Below are 14,801 nucleotides of genomic sequence, written 5' to 3' on the forward strand. Positions count from 1 at the left end.
ACCAATCAGAGCCCTGGAGGCCGGGACTGTCCCTAACAGTGACAGCTAAGCAGAACCAATCGAAACGGAGGGAGGAAAAGCGGTGACCAATCAGGTCGGGGGAGAGGTTCTGCAGCAATCAGCGGCCGGAGGCGGGGCCCAAGGCCGACGAGTAAGATGGCGGCTGCAGTGTGACAGGTCAGCGTGGGCCTAGGTGGCCTTTCCCCCACGCCCAGTTGTCCCTCGGTGGCGGGGCTCCGTATCCATGGGCTGGGGGAAGAATTACCCCCCTCTTTTCCCGCTCTCCCCCCCCCCGGGGCCCGAGGGAGGTGGAGGAGGAGGACGAGGGTCATTACCGTATTTACTCAGCTAGTTGCATCAGCCCACCTGCAGGGCCCCAGCCCTGCCCTTGGCCCCCAGGTTGGGGGGGGTCAATCCCTCGCCCCCCTCACTTCTGCCCGTCTGTTTTGCAGGTGCCTGGATCGGACCTGGGGACGCTGGCGAGTCCTCATGGCTTCTAGGGGCCTCCTGAGAGTGCTGGTGGCACCACTGATGTGGGGTATGTGACCCCCCAGCTTCCAGCCGGGCTCCCCCCATCCTCCTGGCTGGTCTGAGGCTGGGGAGATTTCCCCTTCCCCCCGCAAAATCTTTGGGATCTGGGCTGGGATTGGCTGTTCTTGCTTGGTGTTAGGTGGCAGAAATGGCCTATCACAATGTGGAACATGGTTTCTAGCAGGTCCGGACACCTGGGTTCCCTCCACTTTCCCCTCCTGAAAACACGCTTTGTGCTCCTGTCCTTTCTGACCCAGCTCTGGCTGCGCAGGTGGGCCCGACCCCGGGGGTGCACAGCAGCACAAAGCACACAGTTCCATTTTGGGGTTGTGGGGGGAGGTGCTTTGGAGGGGAGAAATGGTAGTGTATGCTAGCCGGCCTCCAGCCGCTGATTGGTGCCAAGCCTCTCCCCTGCCCTGATTGACCACCGCTTTTCCCTCCTCTATTCTGATTGGTTCTGCTTAGCTGTCACTGTTAGGGACAGCCCTGCTCTCCAGGGCTCTGATTGGTTGTACTGAGTGGGAGTGGAGTGGAATGACGTGAACAGGGCCCGCCAGCAGGCCATGGGAGAGTACGGTAGTAGGTGTGCTATATGTGGAAGAGTACAGTAGCAATGATCCCCTTTTTTTAGGCAGGCCCTTGTTGCTTTGGATACAGCCGTGGGCATGCAGGGGTTAATGTAGGATTCTGCCCCTTCAGCTAGGTAGCCATCTTGATGGCAGCACTGCATCTCCCTGCTTCTGTTCCAGCCAAGAAAATGACTTAACACTTGTACCCGGGTTCGGGGGGGGGGGTGCATGTTATATGTTGGGGAGCAGCCCTGTGTGGAGAGGCTGGAGGAGCTGAGCAGGCTCTGCTGGTGGAAAAGGCGCTGAAGAGGGGGCACGACTGCAGCGGCAGATATGTGGAGGGCAGCCAGAGGGAAAGCTCCTCTTTTCTTGCTGCTGTACCCTGTCCTCCCCTGCAGCATCTCAAGAAAAGCTTTGCTGTTGGGGTTGGGAGGCCACAGGGGAGACCCCATGGGAGGGAGGGACTCGGGGAGATGCTAGGCAGCCAGCGGTCGGGGGGGGTTTGATGCCCATGCTCTGCTATGGGGGTGTCCCAGGCTTCTGGGCCTTGCTGGGTGACCCCTACTTTTGCTGTATGCATCAGGAGGGTTTTAGGGTTGCAAATGCTCCTGTTGGCACCAACCCCGCAGGGTCCCTGACCCGGAGGGTCTTGCCCCGCACTCAGGCTCAGCTCCACACTGCACTGGGGGCAGGAAGGGATTTCCCCCTGCTCAGGCTGGGGGTTTTGCCTCTCTCTGCAGCAGGAGCAGGGCCTTGCCTGGGGTCTCTGCAACATCTATGACCCCCTCTGGCAGCAGCAGGATGTTGTCCCCTGCTTTCCCAGGGGCAGATTCGGGTGCAGTGTCATGGGTCGTGTTGTTCAGAGGTTCGATGGCGGGTTTGTCTGGGCTGGTTTGAACAGGGCTGATCCTGCATCAGGTCAGGGGTGGACTGGATGTGACCCCTACAGCTATCCCCCCTCCAACCCTGCTGCTCTCGATTCCAAGCATGGTACTAACGATCTTTGTCCCTCCATGCAGGCCCGGCTGCTTGCCACCCGCCACCTGCCCGCCCCATGGCCACCCTGAATCAGATGCACCGGATGCGCCGGCCATACTTACCGCAGAAAAAGGTGGGCCCCTTGGGGGGCAGCCCCCAGCTCAAGGGCGTGGTGCTGAAGACCATGACCCGCAAGCCCAAGAAGCCCAACTCGGCCAATCGGAAGTGCGCCCGCGTGCGGCTGAGCAACGGGAAGGAGGTGATCTGCTTCATCCCTGGCGAGGGCCATAACCTGCAGGAGCATCACCAGGTGCTGGTTGAGGGCGGCAAGACCCAGGACTTGCCTGGAGTCAAGCTCAAGATCGTGAGGGGCAAGTACGACTGCGCCCACGTGCAGAAAGTGAAGAAGTGAGGCTCCCAACCCTGCCCTCCCAGCAGCCAGAGAGAGGGTTGGGGGCAAAGGGGCTGGCTCTGAGGCCTACCTCTGTGATGTCATGGGTCATTATGATGATGTCACCGTTAAAGCCTCGCTCCTCGCAGACTGGATTTGCATCTCTAGCTGGGTCTCCTAGAAGAGGGGGGGGTGCTTCTAAAGGGAAGGGCTAGGACGCAAGGCAAGGAACCCACGTGTCTGGGGGCGGCCAGGGGCACAGGCTGTGAGGCCCCATGTGCATTTGTGATGTTGCTGGCCATTGCAATCGTGTCACCATTAAAGCCTCACTCTTCCTGGAGCAGCAGCTGGGATTTGTGTCTCAAGGAGGGAGGGGCTGGGACGCAGGACTCCTGGGTCCTGTTTTCTCTGTCATGGGATGACGGGCTCTTGGAGTGGCAGCAGAAACACTGGCAACAGCAACTGAGCAGAGCGAGCTGCTGCTGTGGGGGCTGCAGGAAAACTGAGTCCAGCCTTCCCGCCCCATTGTACTCCCGGAGGCGGCAGGACCAGCCCTACATGCTGCCTGCTGGTGGGGCCAGGGGACCCACTGCAGGCCAGATAGAACCCCTTGGTGGGCCAGATCCAGCCCACGGACTGTATTTGTGCTACAGTGCATCACCTACCGTATTTCCCCACATACGACGCACATCTTTTTTTTGCCCAAAAACCCCAGCTGCATAAGCATCAGATACCAGTGTCTGCTCCTGGTAGCTGTGTACTTAGCATCCCTGGAGGAGCTCAAGGGGAGATCTAGGTGCTGGGCTGGGGTGATCTAGGTGCAGTGATGCCTGTGTTCTGCTCTGGGGATCTCCCAGGCTTCTGGGCCTTCCTGGTTGCCTCATAAAGCTGAGAGACAATTTGACCCCCTCTTGCGTGCTGCTCCATGAGTCAGGGTGTGTTTAAACCTCCCCCGGAAGTGTTGGGTGCAGGGCTGGGCATGGGACTGAGCTGTGCCAAAGCTGCTGGCACCAACCCCACAGGGTCCCTTGTGGAGGGTCTTGTCCCTGTGCCCAGGCTTAGCCTGATGCTGCACTGGGGGTAGGAAGGGATTTCCTCCCTGCTCAGACTGGTGCACACTTTGGAGGGTTTGCCTTCCTCTGCAGTGGGGGTATGGCCTCAGTCTGTGTCTCTCCAGCATCCATGGCACCCTCCCACCCCCAGCAGCAGCAGGATGTTGCCCCTCGTGGACCCCCTGCTTTCCTGGGGGCAAGGGGTGATGGTCATGTTGCTCAAAGTTCGATGCTGGGTTTGTCCAGGCTGTTTTGGATGGGGCTGATCCTGCCTTGGGCTGGGTTTGGACTGGATGTGACCCTAGAGCTCCCTCCAAGCCTCACGGCTCAGTGATTCAGTGTCTGGGCTGGTTTCAACAGGGCATATCCAGGGGTTGAATTAGATGTAACCTCTGGGGTCCCTTCCACCCCATGGCTGTGTGATTCCTGTGCATGTGTTTACTTCTAGAAGGTTTTAATAAATGCCCAACAGTAAAAAAGATGATTATAGAGAAGTCGTCTGTGGGAGCATCACCTCTGAGATGTCTCTGGGGGCTTTTGTTTTCTCTGGAAAAGGACAGGAGAAGCCAAAGTAAGTTCCTCCAAACCAGACACTAGTTTATTGTAATATTATCAATCTGGCAGCATCACCCAGGGCAGCTGCGTCCAGCAGAAAACACACTGATGTGCTCACTGCCAGGTGGCAAGGTCTCAGGGGGAGCCCTGAATCCATCCCTGTAGTTTGAGGCAACTTGTAGACCGACACCCTCCCCCCCAACTTCCTGCTTGGTGCGGAGGAGTTCTTTACAGGTCACGTTCTGTATTTCCACCTATGTCTCTGAGGCAGCTGTCTCTTGACCTATGAAATGTGGAAACTGAGTCATGGCCCATGCCATTATTATTTCCTGGAGTGGCCTTATTAGCCCTGGGTGTGACCCCCAGCCTGTGCATCTCCACTCCCTTAAAACCCCCTCATTATCCGCCTTCGCACACACCGATCCTTGGGATTCAGCTTGAGTGGCTTCCGGGAGCAGAGGATGTGGCAGGAGAGATGGAGGGAGCACCAAGGGGTTTGGGACTCTCATGCAATAGGGAAATTAGGGTAACTAGGGCATTTCTTGTGTAAGAGTGTGCGCTGTCTGCAGAATATGCCTTCCAGAGTGGAGCAGAAATGCTGGTCTCTCAAGTTCTCTCTCCCCTACCCACCAGTTCCTCATCCAAGGGTTTGGAGTAACTGCTGGAAAAGGATGTGCATGTAATAGGTGAGAAATACGGGAGAGAACCCAGGGGTCTGGGCTCTGGGCACCTCCATGAAGCACATGTTACACAGACCAGGCCACGCACTCCCTTTACCATCATGGTTTCATAGTTTCTAGGGTCGGAAGGGACCTGAGCAGATCATCTAGTCCGACCCCCCACCATGGCAGGAAAGAGTACTGGGGTCAAACGACCCCAGCAAGATGTTCATCTAACCTCCTCTTAAAGCCCCCCAGGGCAGGAGCCTGCACCACTTCTCTTGGAAGCTGGTTCCAGACCCTAGCTGCCCTGACTGTGAAGTCGCGCCTCCTGATATCTAGCCTAAACCTGCCCTCTGCCAGCTTGTGACCGTTATTCCTGGTCACTCCTGGCGGTGCTCGGGGGAACAGTGCTCCCCCAGTGCCTGCTGGTCCCCCCTGACTAGTTTGTAACAGGCCACTAGATCCCCCTCCGCCTTCTCTTGTGGAGGCTGAACAGGTTCAGGTCCCGTCGCCTCTCCTCGTAGGGCCTGCCCTGCTGCCCCCGACCATGCGAGCGGCCTCCTCTGGACCCTCTCCATGCTGTCCACATCCCTCCTGCAGTGCGGCGCCCAGAGCTGGACGCAGTGCTCCAGCTGCGGCCTGACCAGTGCCGCATAGAGGGGGAGGATCACCTCCTTGGACCTGCTTGAGATGCATCTGTGGATGCAGGACAAGGTGCGGGTGGCCTTCCTGACCGCGTCCCCAACTGCCGGCCCACTTTCATCTTGGAGTCAATGATGACCCCCAGATCCCTTTCCGCCTCCGTGCAGACAGGAGGGGAGTTCCCCAGCCTGTAGGTGTGGTGCCGGTTGTTCCTCCCCAGGTGCAGCACCTTGCACTTGTCTGTGTTGAAACCCATCCTATTCTCGTCCGCCCACCCCTGTAACCTGTCTAGGTCTCATTGTAGCCTGTTGCATCCTTCCAGTGTGCCCACGTCCCCCCGCATCTAGTGTCATCAGCAAATTTGAACAGGTGCTTTTTACGCCCTCGTCCAAGTCCCTGATGAAGATGTTGAACACTGCGAGCCCGAGGACCGAGCCTTGGGGGACCCCACTGCCTACGTCCTTCCAGGCCGAACGTGACCTGTCCACCACCACCCTCTGGGTGCGGCCCTCCCGCCAGTTGGTGACCCATTTGACCGTGTGGGTGTCAACACCACAGCCCCCCAGTTTCTTAATGAGAAGAGGGTGAGAGACGGTGTCAAATGCCTTCCGGAAGTCCAGGAAGACGATGTCCACTGCTCCCCCTGCATCTAATGATCTGGTGACCTGATTGTAGAAGGCCACCGGGTTGGTCTGACAGGACCTGCCACTGATGAACCCGTGTTGGTTGCCCCTAAGCATGCAGTCCCCTGCTGGCCCCTCCTGGATGTGTGCCAGCATAATTTTCTTGAAATGCTTGCCTAGGATCGAGGTGAGACTAACTGGCCTATAGTTTCCCGGGTCCTCCTTCCTGCCTTTTTTGAAGATGGGGACCACGTTGGCCCTCTTCCAGTCCTCCGGTACCTCACCAGAGCACCACGAGTGCTCGTAAAGCCGTGCCAGGGGACTTGCAATGACCTCGGCCAGTTCCTTTAGGACTCTAGGGTGGAGATCATCCGGGCCGGCTGACTTGAACACGTCCAGTCCCTCCAGAAGCTCCGTAACTAAATCCTCGCTAACCCGTGGCCCAGGGGTGCCTCCCCCGGGGCCCGAGGGGGGCCCAGCAGGGAGGGGGCTGTTCTGGTCCCTACTTAGGAAGATGGAGGTGAAGAAATCGTTAAACATGTTAGCTTTGTTGTCTGGTGTGATGACCAAATTCCCCAACGCGTCCTGCAAGGGCTCCACGTTACCCAGGACCTTCTTTTGCCCCCTATGTGTTTAAAAAAGGACTTCTTGTTGTCCTTAATCTGGGAAGCTAGCCCCAGTCCCATCTCTGCCTCGGCCTTCCTGACTGCCCCCCTACATCCCCGAGCGACTGCAGAATAGTCCTCCCTGGAGATGACCCCTTCTTTCCATTGGGCGTAAGCCTCCTTTTTAGCTAGGAGACATTGCCGGATGCTTTTGGTGAGCCACGGAGGCTTGCGTGCTCTCCTGCTCCCTTTGATCCTCGTTGGGATTACCTCCCTTTGGGCTGGGAGGATCGTCTCCTTAGGGAGTGACCACTCTCCTTGGACATCTGGCTCCTCCCCCCACCACTACCAAGCCGCAAGGACAGGCGCAGGATGCGGCCGATGGAACCCAGGCATCCGGGCTCCCAGCCGAGCCCTCCACGCGTGCCCACCAGGATGGCATCCAGCCCGCCAGCCGTGAGGCCTCCAGCAGCCCCACTACCTCTAAACAGAAAGCAAGAGTCCTTTAAAAACCCAAATCTCTCCCAAAACTGTCTCCTCCTGCCAGGAAATCCCAGGCACCAGAACCCCCAGTGGGAGACAAAGGTCTGGCCTGCTGCAATGATTGGCCTAGAGGGGAGTGGATGTGCATGTGATAGGGGAGAAATAGAGTAAGGGGAGCTCCTCTGACCAATAGGATTGGGAGCCAGACTCTCTTGCAAGTGGAGAGGAAATGCCAATGCCTTGAGCTTTCTCTCTCTCCACCACCCACCGGTTCCTGAGCCAAATGGTTGGGGTAACGGCTGGAAATGAATGTGAATGTTTCATAGTTTCACAGTTGATCTGCTCAGGTCCCCTCTGACCCGACCAAGTCCGACCCTGCCATGGCAGGAAGGAGTACTGGGGCCAAACGACCCGGGCAAAGTGACTGTCAAGGCTTGTCTTAAAGACCCCAGGGTAGGAGCCAGCACCACCTCTCTTGGAAATTGGCTCCAGACCCTAGCCGCCCTGACCGTGAAGTCGCACCTCCTGATGTCTAGTCTGAATCTCCCTTCTGCCAGCTTGTGACCATTATTCCTGGTCACTCCCAGTAGTGCTTGGGGGAACAGGGACTCTCCCATTGCCTGCTCGTCTCCCTTGGCCAGTTTATAGATAGTCACCAGATCTTGTGGAGGCTGAACAGGTTCAGGTCCCGTCGCCTCTCCTCGTAGGCCCGCCCTGCTGTCCCCAATCATGCGAGTGGCCTCCTCGGGACCCTCTCCATGCTGGCCACATCCCTCCTGCAGTGCGGTGCCCAGACCTGGACGCAGTACTCCAGCCGCGGCCTGACCGGTGCCACACAGAGGGGGAGGATCATCTCTTTGGACCTGGGTCATTGTCAAGGAAACCAAAGCCTGCCTCAAGACACCATTTCTGAAGCCGCCAGTTGGTCTCTGCGATGCATGTCTCATGCTGTCTTCCACGTCCGCTCGCTGGTAGAACAGAAGAGAATGCCACCTGTGCACCTATCTCCTTCAGCACGCCCCCCAGCTTATATGTGACAAATACGGTAAAAGCAGTTCTTCAGATCTATAGACTGGGGATCTAGACTCCTGCAAGTGGAGGGGAAACTCCCCTCTCTTGAGTGTTTTCCCCCACCCACCAGTTCCTGATCCAGGGGTTTTGGGGTAACTGCTGGAAATGCATGTTCGCATTATAGGTGAGAAATATAGTAAGAGTAGTTCCTCTCATCAATAGGCTATTAGCATAAGAGTGTGCGCTGTCTCCTGGATAAACCTACATGAGTGGAGGGGTAACTCCTGTCTCTTGAGCCTTCTCTCTCTCCACCAGTTCCCAATCCAAGGGTTCGGGGTAAGCACTGGAAACGTGCATGTTATATGTGAGAAATACGGTAAGAGCAGTTCCTCTGATCAGCAGGCTAGGGAACATGTCTCTCTTGCAAGTGGAGGGGAAAATCCCATCTCGAGCATTTTCTCTCCCTCCCTCAGTTCCCAATTCAAGGGTTTGGGGTAACTGCTGGAAATGAACATGCGCATTATAGGTGAGAAATACAGTAAGAGCAGCTCATCTGAGCTATAGACTATTAATATAAGAGTGTTGCTGTCTGCTGGATAAGCCTCCACGAGTGGAGGGGGAAATCCCATCTCTCAAGCATCTCCTCTCCCTCCCACCCACCAGCCCCCAATCCAAGAGTTAGGGGTGACCACTGGAAACAGACACGTGTTATAGGTGACAAATACTGTACGAGCAGCTCCTGCAGAGCTAAAGTTGAGCCAATCCATAGGGAGCAAGACAAGCCCCGCCTCCTTGAGGCCTGCTGGGAAGGGAAGACCCTTTGGCAGGTGCTGGGTGTGTTGTGGGGTGCCTCATAGGTGAGACAATACGGTAAGCAGCAGCAGTGACCCACAGGCAGATGTGATTGGCTTCCCGCCAGCGATGTGTTGGGGGGGAAATATTGGGGGGCACCCAGGGAGCCCCTCTGCCCCCTCCCATCCCCAGAGGGGCCCAATCCTGGTATGAGTCTGGAAGGACTCTTGGGGACTTGCTGCAGCTGGATCAGCCCCCCCTATACCTTTACCCCCCTTGGCCCCTAGATGCCCCCTAGATCCCCCTCCTTCCCCCAAGCCCCTCCCACCCCAAAACCCAGTGCAAGCTGCTCAGAGAGAAGCCTGGGGCAGGCTGGGAAGACAGCCCGGCCTAGTGGGTGGAGCTGGGGGCGGGAAGACCCAGCCCACCCTACTCTGGCTCCTCCCCCTCAGTGACATCGTCCTGCCCTCCCTCCACCTCCTAGGGCTGCTTGTCAGCTCAGGGACGAGGAAGGCTGCAGGGCAAGTGACCCGGACCCCTGGGTTCTCTCCAGTGCTGGGGGGAGTGGGGACGAGCGGTTAGAGCGGCTGGGGGGGAGCCCAGACGCCTGGGTTCTCTCCAGTGCTGGGGGGAGTGGGGACGAGCGGTTAGAGCGGCTGGGGGGGAGCCCAGACGCCTGGGTTCTCTCCAGTGCTGGGGGGAGTGGGGACGAGGGGTTAGAGCAGTCTGGGAGGGGAGTGGGGTGTGATGGTTACAGGAAGTCCCCCCCCGATGCCTGAGTTCCCTCGCCGGAGAAGTGGGTTGGGGCAGGATCCAGCCTCCAACCACTGGTCCCCACTCCCCTCCTAGAGCTGGGGAGAGAGCCCAGGCGTCTGGCACCCCCTCCCCTCCCCCGCGGCCCCCTGCCGGGAGTCATGTCTCTCCCCCTCCGTGGGTCAGGCCACGCAGCTGCTTATGGGATGGAACGTGGCCGTTTTCCACCCCTCCGCTCACCCACCTGACCTCTGACCCCTGCAGGACCCTCCCGGTGACCCCAGAGACATGGGGCCGTGGCACTGGCTGCCCTGGCTCTGTCTGGCGCTGCCCCCGGGCTCGGGCCACGACCCCAGCGGCCCCGAGCCCCAGCAGGTGCATCTCTCGTACCCAGGTGAGGGCAGGGCTGGCTGTGGCGCACCCGGGTTCTCGGTGTGTGTGCGTGGGGCGGGGGCGAGCCCGGCCGCCTGGGTTCTCCGGGAAGGAAGTGGTGTCTAGTGGGTTGGGGGGGTGGGAGGAGCTCAGACGCCTGGATTCGTTACGGGGGAAGTGGTGTCTAGTGGGTTAGAGTGGGGGGAGCTGGGAGCCCGGATGCCGGGGGTCTCGAGGGGAGTGGGGGCTGGAGTTGAGAGCAGGGGGGCTTGGTGCCGGATGCCTGGATTCCGGGGAGGGGGGCAGCACTCCTGAGTTCTACACCTACCCCATGCCTCGGTTTCCCCGCAGGTGACCCTGGGGCAATGACAGTGACGTGGACGACGCTGGCGCCGGCCGGCTCCGTGGTGCAGTTCGGGCGGGCGCCGGGCCCGGAGCTGCCGTGGCAGGCGAAGGGCTCGACCCAGCGCTTCGTGGACGGCGGCTTCCTGCGCCGTGTCCTCTACATGCACCGCGTCACTCTGCGCAGGCTGGTCCCCGGGCAGCACTACGGTAATGGGGGGCACACACGTGTGCCTGGCGGGGGGCAGACAGCTCACATGCACGCACACATGTTCGGATGTGCATGCAAATGCTGAGTCACGGACAGGTATGCGTGGTTGTGCAACCAGACACGGGTGTGAAAAGACACATGCCTGGGCACTCCTGCAAACGCACACCCAGCATAGTGCACGCATGTACAAATGCATGCCTGGGCACACGCCTGTGCAAACGTGCTGCTGGATCTGTGTGCGCAGACACAATCCCAGGCACGTGTGTAAACATATGCCTGTGCACATCTGCAGTCAGGACACAAACATACCCCCTGACCTTCATGCGCCTGGACATGTGTGTGAAGCACACACCTAGGCAAGGGCATGCCTGTGCACACCCAAGCGTGTACGCACATAGGCCCGTGCTCAGCTCAGACTCTCCTGGTTGCACACATGCATACGCAGCCCCCCTGTGGCCCTGACCCTGCTCCACACATGTCCCCACAGTGTACCGCTGCGGCAGCCAGGAGGGCTGGAGCCGGCGCTTCCGGTTCCGGGCGCTGCAGAACGGCACGGCCTGGAGCCCGCGTGTGGCCGTCTACGGGGACATGGGCCTCGACAACCCCCGTGCACTGCCCCGGCTGCAGCGCGAGGCCCGCGCTGGCCTCTACGACGCTGTCCTGCATGTGGGTGCGTTCCGCTCTGCCACTCCTACCCCAGAGCTGGCCGCATCTTGAGCCTGGTTGGATGTGGGGAGGATAAGGGGGACGGGGACGGGACCTGGGCTTGATCTGGGGCTGGGGGGAGGGGGCTGGCCCCAGGGCTCTCCTTGGGCAGTGCTATACTTGGCTGCTGCACCCCAGAGCTGGCTGCATTGCCCGGGCCTGATCCAGGGCGCTGGGTTCAGGGCTTACGTGGCTACTCTTGCTCCTCCAGGGGACTTCGCCTATGACATGGACTGGGTGAGTGCCCCCACCCCAGCTCCCCCTTGGAGGTTGGGCACGAGAGTGAGGGGGGCACTGACAGGAGCAGGGGGGTTGCAATGGGTGTGCATGAGGGTGGGCACATCCATGTGTGTCTGCGTGCATGAGTGTGTTTGCAGGTGCACACAGGAGCATTTCTCTGCGCACAAGTGTGGGCAGGTACAAGCACCTCTGGGCACCTCTGGGCAGATGTGAATGTGCCTATGTGTGCAAGTGTGTGCACAGGTCCACATGTGCATGACGGCATGCACACGTACGTGTATGAGTGCGCATGGGTGTGCCTGTGAGTCTGCGCTCACGCGCGCACAACATGCACATGGGCACGGGCGGGCCTGTGTGGGCATGCCTCTGCACACGTGTGTGCGAGGGTGTCTCCTTACACATGTGAACGTGTATGCTTTCTGTGCCTCTCGCGGCCCCCCCACACCTCCCGGAGCAGAACGACGCCCGCGTGGGAGACGCCTTCATGCGCCGCGTGGAGCCGCTGGCGGCCACGGTGCCCTACATGACCTGCCCCGGCAACCACGAGCAGAAGTAGTGAGTGCGGGAGATCCCAGGCGGCCGGGCCCCCAGACCTGCCCCCCCATTCCAACCCACAGGACCCCCGCTTTAGGGGGGATAGAAGCCAGGCGTCTGGGCTCCCCTCCTCCTAGCCGCAGCTGTAACCACTGGGCAGCGCTGTCTGTACACCCTGACGGGGCTTGTGATGGGGGTGGGATTGGGGGGGCAGTTGCAGGGGGTGGGGTAGGAGCCTGGACACCTGGGTTCTCCACTCACGCCATTTTTCTCCTCCCCACGCCCCCAGCAACTTCTCCAACTACCGGGCCCGGTTCAGCATGCCTGGGGACACGGAGGGCCTGTGGTACAGGTGAGCGCCCCCCGCCTCACCCAGACACCTGGGTTGTCTCTGCGCTCGGGGTGGGGGAGCCCAGATGCCTGGGGTCTGCTGGCCGCGTGCCTCAGTTTCCCCCTCTCCCCGCAGCTGGGACCTGGGCCCTGCCCACATCATCTCCTTCTCCACTGAGGTTTACTTCTTCTTCATCCTCTACGGCCTGGACCTTGTGAGCAAGCAGTACCAGTGGCTGGAGCAGGACCTGAAGGTGGGGACCCCCCTCCCCTCTCCTCCTCTGCCCCCCCAGGCTCAGGACCCCCCTGCTCACCTCCCCCACCCCTTCAGGAGGCCTCGAGCCCGGCCCGGCGCCGCAAGCACCCCTGGATCATCACCATGGGGCACCGGCCCATGTACTGCTCCAACAACGACTGGGACGACTGCACCCGGCACGAGAGCACTGTGAGTATGGGGGGGGCGAGAGGGACAGGGACCTCCCCAGAGAAGCCGGGGGGGGTGGGAGGGTCCCTCAAGACCTTAGGGGGCAGTTTGGGAGGGGGAAAGCGAGCCACAGAATGTGTGTGTGTGGGGGGGGGAATAGACCCCAGGAGTCCTGGCTCTTGGTTTCTGCCCCCCCCCCACTTCAGTCCCTTTGCCCACGCAGAGCTGGGGGAGAATCTGGGCTCCCCTCTCCCCCTGCTCTCACCCCCCACCCCAGTACCCAGACATCTGGGCTCTCAGCTCCCCCCCAAAAAAACACCCCCCTCAGCCCCCACTCCCCTCCCAAAGCTGGGGAAGAACCCAGGTGTCCAGGCTCCTCTCCCCTCCCTTCCCAAATTCTCTTCTCTAACCACTCACCACTGCCACTGGGGTGGGGGGTGCAGAGAGACTGGGTGGGGGGGCATTCGTCTCTGGGCTCCTAGTAGGGGGAACCATGGAGCAGCCCCCCCATCTGTGACCACCCCCCCAGGTTCGCCGCGGGCTGCTGGGGTTCTACGGCCTGGAGAAGCTCTTCTATAGATACGGTATTGCCCCCCCCCCTTTGTCACCCTGGGGCACTGCCTTCCCCCACGACTATGGGCAGGGGGGTTGGAGCAGGGCCCTCTCCCTGCCCCCAGTCCTTGCTTGGGGGAGGGTGCTTGGAGGGCCTGGGGGGGCATCTGTGGAGCTTGCAGGGCAGGGAGGGGTCTGGAGGGGATAAGACCAATCTCTCTCCCCTCCCCACCCCCTTCACCTCCCCCCCAGGCGTTGACCTGGAGTTCTGGGCTCATGAGCACTCCTACGAGCGGCTCTGGCCGGTCTACGATTATCAGGTGAGGCCCAGAGAACCCAGCTGGGTGTGGGGTGGGGGGTATTGCCCTGAGACCCCCCTCTAATACCCTCCCCCCCTCCTGCAGGTCTACAACGGCAGCACGGAGGCCCCGTACACCAACCCCCGCGCCCCTGTCCACATCATCGTCGGCTCGGCTGTAAGTGCAGTCAGGCCCAAACCTGCCCAGGGGGAAGGTTGGGGGGGAGGTGTTGGGCTCCCAACGGCATCCCCATGCTGCAGGGAGGGGCCTGATCCTGCTAAACCCCCTGCAGCCGGCAGGGAAGGGGCAGGGATTGTGTGGGGAAACTGAGGCAGGGGTTGGGGGAAACCAAGGCACGGAGTGGAGGACTGCATGGGGAAACTGAGGCAGGGAGGCTGGGATGGGGACACTGAGGCAGGAGGTGGCGAATCGGGTGGGGAAACCGCTACCCCACGGCACCGTGACGACTTCCCCCCCGTCCAAGGGCTGCCGGGAGCGCCTGGACCCCTTCGTGCCGGCGCCGCGGGGCTGGAGCGCACGGCGGATCGAGGACTATGGCTCCGCACGGCTGCACCTGCTCAACCGCACCCACCTGCACCTGCAGCAGGTCTCTGACGACCAGGTGGGACCTAGGCACCTGCCCCCCACGGCTCTACCCACTCCCCGTGCCCCGGGCGCCCAGGCCCTGCTCCCCCTTCAGCCCCGGGGCAGCCCCCTGACCTCTGCCCCCTGCCCGTGTCTTGCAGGACGGGAAGGTGGTGGACGAGATGTGGCTGATCAAGGACCTGCACGGCCCCGAGGCCTGGGGCTGAGCGTGTGGGGCTCCGGGCCGGGCTGGGGCCCGCTCCCACGAGAGACGGGGCAGAGACGCCGGGCATCCAGGCTGCCGCCCCCGCAGAGGGGCTGGCGGGAAACTGAGGCAGGGGCTTGATCCCCCGGGGCGGGAGGGGGCAGGGCCCCAGGAGTCCCGGCTCCTGCGTGGATGGGGCTGGGTCCACCCGGGACGTGAAAGCATTAAAGACTGATGTTAATTAGCCGGGATGCTAATTATGAAGAAGCTTGTTAATGAAAGGTGGGCCAGGGGACGGAGCTGCAGGTGGCCCATTGCGTCACAGCGCATGTCACGTTGATGTCACAGGGCCCCG

General features: G+C 60.7%; 2 protein-coding genes across 4 annotated transcripts; both read left to right on the forward strand.

Annotated features, from left to right (window-relative positions):
- Positions 1–42: 42 nt before the first annotated feature.
- Positions 43–2,809, forward strand: MRPS12 (mitochondrial ribosomal protein S12). 2 transcript variants are annotated; one of them, XM_090056244.1, is made up of 3 exons: positions 43–177; positions 453–538; positions 2,120–2,809. In XM_090056244.1, the coding sequence occupies exons 2-3, from the start codon at positions 490–492 to the stop codon at positions 2,488–2,490; spliced, it is 420 nt and encodes a 139-aa protein (XP_089912370.1). In that variant the 5' UTR covers positions 43–177; positions 453–489; the 3' UTR covers positions 2,491–2,809. The 2 variants fall into 2 exon arrangements, with proteins under 2 accessions (XP_089912370.1, XP_089912369.1); XM_090056243.1 differs by lacking the exon at positions 43–177 and adding an exon at positions 303–327.
- A 5,199-nt stretch (positions 2,810–8,008) lies between these two features.
- ACP7 (acid phosphatase 7, tartrate resistant (putative)) lies at positions 8,009–14,689 on the forward strand. 2 transcript variants are annotated; one of them, XM_090056168.1, is made up of 15 exons: positions 8,009–8,136; positions 8,325–8,438; positions 9,912–10,041; positions 10,371–10,571; positions 11,060–11,242; positions 11,489–11,514; positions 11,975–12,072; positions 12,341–12,403; positions 12,518–12,635; positions 12,713–12,826; positions 13,335–13,389; positions 13,610–13,677; positions 13,762–13,833; positions 14,141–14,278; positions 14,403–14,689. In XM_090056168.1, exons 1-15 carry the CDS (start codon positions 8,026–8,028, stop codon positions 14,466–14,468), a joined length of 1,557 nt encoding a protein of 518 aa, XP_089912294.1. In that variant the 5' UTR covers positions 8,009–8,025; the 3' UTR covers positions 14,469–14,689. The 2 variants fall into 2 exon arrangements, with proteins under 2 accessions (XP_089912294.1, XP_089912295.1); XM_090056169.1 differs by lacking the exons at positions 8,009–8,136; positions 8,325–8,438 and adding an exon at positions 9,350–9,415.
- Positions 14,690–14,801: the final 112 nt, after the last annotated feature.

This window comes from Crocodylus siamensis, chromosome 6, assembly GCF_052110815.1.
Source record: "Crocodylus siamensis isolate JL-2025a chromosome 6, ASM5211081v1, whole genome shotgun sequence".
Taxonomy (NCBI): Eukaryota; Metazoa; Chordata; order Crocodylia; family Crocodylidae; genus Crocodylus; species Crocodylus siamensis.

Excerpts from the sequence above, each read along its gene's own strand:
- MRPS12 (XM_090056244.1), top strand. The coding sequence starts at position 490 with ATGGCTTCTAGGGGCCTCCTGAGAGTGCTGGTGGCACCACTGATGTGG. Across the intron at positions 539-2,119 it reads GGTGGCACCACTGATGTGGG|GCCCGGCTGCTTGCCACCCG; the intron begins GTATGTGACCCC and ends CCCTCCATGCAG.
- ACP7 (XM_090056168.1), top strand. The coding sequence starts at position 8,026 with ATGCATGTCTCATGCTGTCTTCCACGTCCGCTCGCTGGTAGAACAGAA. Across the intron at positions 10,042-10,370 it reads GGTGCATCTCTCGTACCCAG|GTGACCCTGGGGCAATGACA; the intron begins GTGAGGGCAGGG and ends GTTTCCCCGCAG. Across the intron at positions 13,834-14,140 it reads ACATCATCGTCGGCTCGGCT|GGCTGCCGGGAGCGCCTGGA; the intron begins GTAAGTGCAGTC and ends CCCCCGTCCAAG.